The sequence below is a fragment of the Arachis ipaensis genome, chromosome B04 (assembly GCF_000816755.2).
Source record: "Arachis ipaensis cultivar K30076 chromosome B04, Araip1.1, whole genome shotgun sequence".
NCBI classification, from domain to species: domain Eukaryota; kingdom Viridiplantae; phylum Streptophyta; class Magnoliopsida; order Fabales; family Fabaceae; genus Arachis; species Arachis ipaensis.
The window spans coordinates 701,662-706,771 of NC_029788.2; the positions used below are offsets into that span (position 1 = coordinate 701,662).

At 39.7% G+C, this 5,110-nt stretch overlaps 2 protein-coding genes across 2 annotated transcripts in view; both read left to right on the forward strand.

The window, feature by feature from the left end:
• Nucleotides 1–4,583, forward strand: part of LOC107638370 (4-coumarate--CoA ligase 1) — a 22,405-nt gene extending 17,822 nt beyond the window's left edge. Inside the window, exon 4 of the mRNA XM_021120305.1 lies at nt 4,564–4,583. Coding sequence (XP_020975964.1) covers nt 4,564–4,568 — 5 coding nt within the window. The 3' untranslated portion in view covers nt 4,569–4,583. The remainder of the gene's footprint in view (nt 1–4,563) is intronic.
• LOC107635832 ((R)-mandelonitrile lyase-like) lies at nt 5–1,768 on the forward strand (the record flags this gene model as incomplete). Its single annotated transcript, XM_016339394.2, has 2 exons — nt 5–1,512; nt 1,606–1,768. Coding segments are annotated over 2 exons (1,554 nt in total), but the record flags the coding sequence as incomplete, so codon positions are not given.

Sequence of the window (5,110 nt, forward strand, 5' to 3'; positions counted from 1 at the left end):
CACCAAGTTCGTCGTAAACGCCACCGACCTTCCCTTGGAAGACTACTACGACTACATCATCGTCGGAGGAGGCACCGCCGGCTGCCCCCTCGCAGCCACAATTTCACACTCCGCCCGCGTCCTCCTCCTCGAGCGGGGCGGCCTCCCCCACCGCCACCCCAACCTCATGTCCCAAGAAGGCTTCTTGGCCACTATCCTCGCCGCCAATGCGCACGACCCCTACTCACCAGCACAGTCCTTCACCTCCGACGACGGCGTCCCCAACGCCCGCGGCCGCGTCCTCGGCGGCAGCAGCGCCATCAACGCTGGATTCTACAGCCGCGCCGACCCAGACTTCTTCACCCGCTCCGGCCTCCAATGGGACCTCAACCTCGTCAACGAGTCCTACGAGTGGGTCGAACGCGAAATCGTCTTCCGGCCACACCTCCGCACCTGGCAATCCGCCGTTCGCGACGGTTTGCTGGAGGCCGGAGTCGCACCGTACAACGGTTTCACTCTGGAGCACGCTAAGGGAACCAAGATCGGAGGATCCACCTTCGACGAGCGCGGCACGAGGCACAGCTCCGCCGATCTCCTCCGGTACGCAAGAACGTCGAACATAAAGGTGGGAATCTACGCGAGCGTGGAGCGCGTGCTGCTGGCTTCTTCTTCGCCAAAGTCATCATCAAGGGTTTCCGCCATTGGCGTTCTGTACCGTGACCTGACGGGAAGGTACCACCACGCGATGGTACACAAGGAGGGAGAGGTTATCCTGTCAGCGGGAGCAATCGGAAGCCCTCAGCTGCTTCTACTGAGTGGAATGGGTCCTCGACCGTATCTTTCTTCGTGGGGGATTCCGGTGGCGCATCACCTTCCGTATGTGGGGCATTTCTTGTATGATAACCCTCGCAATGGGATCACCATTGTTCCGTCAGTTCCTCTGGAGCATTCCCTCATACAGGTGGTGGGCATCACCGACTCTGGTGCTTACGTGGAGGCTGCCTCCAATGTGATCCCATTCGCGTCTCCTCCTTACAGCGTCTTCATTCGTACTCCTTCTTCCCCTCTGTACCTCACAGTGGCCACCCTCATCGCCAAGATCTCTGGTCCCCTCTCCAGCGGCTTCCTCAGGCTAGGCTCAACGGACGTGCGGTTCAACCCAGTGGTTCGGTTCAACTACTTCAACAACCCCGTGGATGTGGAGAGGTGCGTGAATGGCAGCAGGAAGATAGGAGCTGTTCTTAAGAGCAGGGCGCTGAATGATTTCAAGTTCAGGAACTGGCTTGGAGCCCAAGACTTCAGGTTTGTGGGCCCTGCCCTGCCTCCTGACCAGGACGACTTCCTCCAGATGGCTGACTTCTGCCGCCGCACTGTCAGCACCATATGGCACTACCATGGCGGCTGCGTCGTCGGCCGGGTTGTGGACCCCGATCTCAAGGTCATCGGTGTAGACTCCCTCCGCATTGTGGATGGCTCTGTGTTCAGTGTCTCCCCTGGGACCAACCCTCAGGCCACCCTCATGATGCTTGGACGGTAAGTTACCTTTGCTTTCAACTCCTCTTGTCTTCATTATTATACATACACTTGCGCTCATTATTATTCATATTCATTTATGTCTGCCTACAGGTATATTGGACTCAAGATAATTAGAGATAGGGAGAAAAACAAATAAGATTTTGTGTGTATTCATTGATTCTTTATGTTCATATGTTAGGACTTGCAACTGTATTATAGTCATTTAGATTCTTTTTGGTGAATAAATAATGTTTGAATCAAGCCTTATTTTTCTTCTCTCTCTCGTTGAATTGTTGTATTCAAGCTGTGATAGTGCATTTGAGCACAAACTTGTTGATATCATTGCGCTCTATACTATTTAGAGGTTAAGCTGGAAATTATTACTATGTATAAACGGCTGGGGTAGGAATTTACCATAAAAGAGAAATTGTAAGAGAATTCACATGGTAGAGGCGTGTTCATGAAAAAGTTGCTACTTGCCACTTTGCCAGTGAGAAGCATTACAGCAAGCTTCTGCATACTGGTGGTAAAAAATGTAAACGCCAATACCATGCTGTTTGCATCTTCTGAGTGCCAGTTTCGACCTAAGGACCTTATGTTAAGAGCAATGCTAATACCCCTTAAGTTACATGGGAAACTAGTAATATAGATCTAAATATCTAATACCATGCTGTTAGCCTGCCACTGTTTTTTATTTTCTTTTGGTCGTTGTCATGGGCTAGGCCCCTGCCACTGTTTATTAAGTATTAACATATCAATTGGGCCCAAACCCTATTACCAAGTAATAGAGGCCGTGAAAAATATTGACAAATAACTTGAAGCCCATAAAAAAAACTATACAAACAAGAAACCACTGCCCCAACCAAACGGGAAAAAAAAAAAGAATACTAGCAAAGTAGCAATATCAAGATTTTTTTTTGTCATTTTTATACATCTGAAATATCCTAACAAGTAAGACTCCATCAAAGATGAGTTTCCAGGTACACTAATAGTTTAATATTCAGTATTAGTTTGTCCGAATGAATTTTCAATTAAGATGGGAGATAGTAATAAAATTTGAATTCTCCACATGTCCCTCAACACTAAACAGCTGAATGAAATATATGATTCACTTGAAGCCAAGTTCTAAGTTTCTATCTGCTTTCACCTACCACCACCACGGATATCATTATGGATGGAAAGTCCAATTAGGAGGCTTGTCAATTTTGTGATTTCTGTCCCACCATTTTTGGATCCTTTCTATTCACTCTCAAATAACTTTCATTGAATCAGCAACTCTCTACTCTCTCTCTCTCTCATAGTCTAATAGTAAATACAAAATCGGAATTTTGCTCCCTCTCGGTTAACACTGTTGTTTTGTTACCATCGTTCTCATTCAAAGTTCACTGTATCTAATATCAATAGTCAGATGTCATTACTGACTTTAATGTGAGTTTAATATGATGTAGCACTCGTATGCCTCTTCCTCGTGCTTTCCTCTGTAACATACTTGGGACCATTCATTCTCTTTCTAACCCAAAATCCCTTCTACATACATTTTCAGACATAATAATAACAATGGAAAGTTCTTTGGTGGCTTTAGTCTTGGTGAGTAAAGATCACATGAATTTGATTTATAAGTAAAATATTGACACATGACAAAAAAAATCAAATCTAACTAGTTCTCTCTTTCTCTTATAATTTCTTATAATTATTTTTATTAAAATAATTTTAAAAAAATAACACCAAAATAATTTTTTAACTGAATACCGGCCCAAATCCTAACAATAAACGAAATAAGTATACTAATCCTAACATGCTTATTAATAAATAGGTTTAATTATTCTGTTGGTCCCTATAGTTTTGCGAAATTTTTAATTAGGTTTTTATACTTTTTTTTCTTTTAATTGGTCCCTGCACTAAATTTTTTTTCAATTAGGTCCCTCTTGATAGTAATTGACTTAATTTTATAAAGAGCCAACAAAAAAAAAATTGGAGCAGAGACCCAAATAAAAGGAAAAAAAAGTGTAGGGACTAATTAAAAAAAATTTAGTGCAAGGACTCAATTAAAAGAAAAAAAAAAAGTACAGAGACCTAATTAAAAATTTTGTAAAACTATAGGGACCAATAGAATAATTAAACATTATAAATATGATTAAAAAATTATAAAAGAAGGAAAGAATCATTTTGGTATTAGATTTGATTTTCTTGCCATGTATCAATATTTTACTTGTAAATCAAATTCATGCTATCATTAGTCACCAAAACTAAAACCACCAAAAAACACTTTACTAATAACAACAACAACAACATCTTAAACTCTTTCTAAAATTAAAATGATAATATAAAGTTACACAGTATGAATACTGATTATTAACTGAAAGTATTTGATTCTTTCTTCATTTAATTTGTACAATTTATATATTAAGTGATTTCTGTCTGGAAAACCATCTTTATTACTTTAATAGAGTCTTGCAAAATTCACTGAAAGTATTTGACTTATGGCATTAACATTGATTATATGAAGAGAAAAGAGTTATTATGTTGCCCTTTTTAACTTATACATACCGTCTAATGAGTCTTTTTGCACTCACCAAAAGTACAAACGACATGACATGACTATTTGAAGAATCATGTATTTCATATGAATTTAATTTTAATAAATGCATATGGTAACATGGGCTTAACTCCAAACATACAGCACTAGTCTTGTTTTGATTAATTATTTGGGACCTCTGTGGTTTAGCGCAGCCGCCAGCCTGATATATGATATCTATGATCGACAAAGAGGTAGACAAAGACAAACATGGATCATGATATAGTTAGTATAAATATAAAACAAGATGGAGTATCAATGTATCATGCAATAAGAGCACAATGCACGCACTCACTCACCATTTCATGTGGTGGAGCTGGACCCTCTCGCCACCAACCTCGTCCTTTTTTAATTATTAAAATTAATTAAAGGACACCTTCTTATTTGTAGCTACTAGTGCTAAGATTCGTATATGCTGTTACTTTTCACTCTAGTCCAACATCAGTTTACCAGATTTTGTTTTTGATATTGGACGGTGTTTTTTCAAAATGTGGGTTGATAGGGTATTATTCTCAAATGTGAAATTGTTTAATTAGATAAACAAAAATTGAATTGTCCGATTTGTAAGAAGTATAAAAATCGAACCGTCGAATTTGTGAGAATACAGAAATCGGACTGAGAGATTTGTAAAATCAGACGGAGAGATTTGTGAGAGAACAGAAATCGAACTGAAAGATTTCAATTAAAAAAATTAAAAAATTTGAAGTATAGAAATCGGACCTTCCGATCTGTTAAGATATATCACCACTTTTACTTCCATATATAAAAAAAAAAGCCTCCGTTTACAACTTGTCAAAAAATAAATCAGACTATCAAACTATTTTTTGTATATAGTTGGATACATTTAACATCATTGATTTTAGTCATTTTATTATATCATCATTATAATCTCGTCAAAGTATTGTGACAATTGCATCAAGAAAATGAACCCAAGCGCACATGTGCGAAACTATAAATAATGAATTACGACCCTACCAAACAAAAAATGTAAGAAAACCAATCAAGATATTTTGATAAGTTCATGGCCCCCGTGAAAAGATA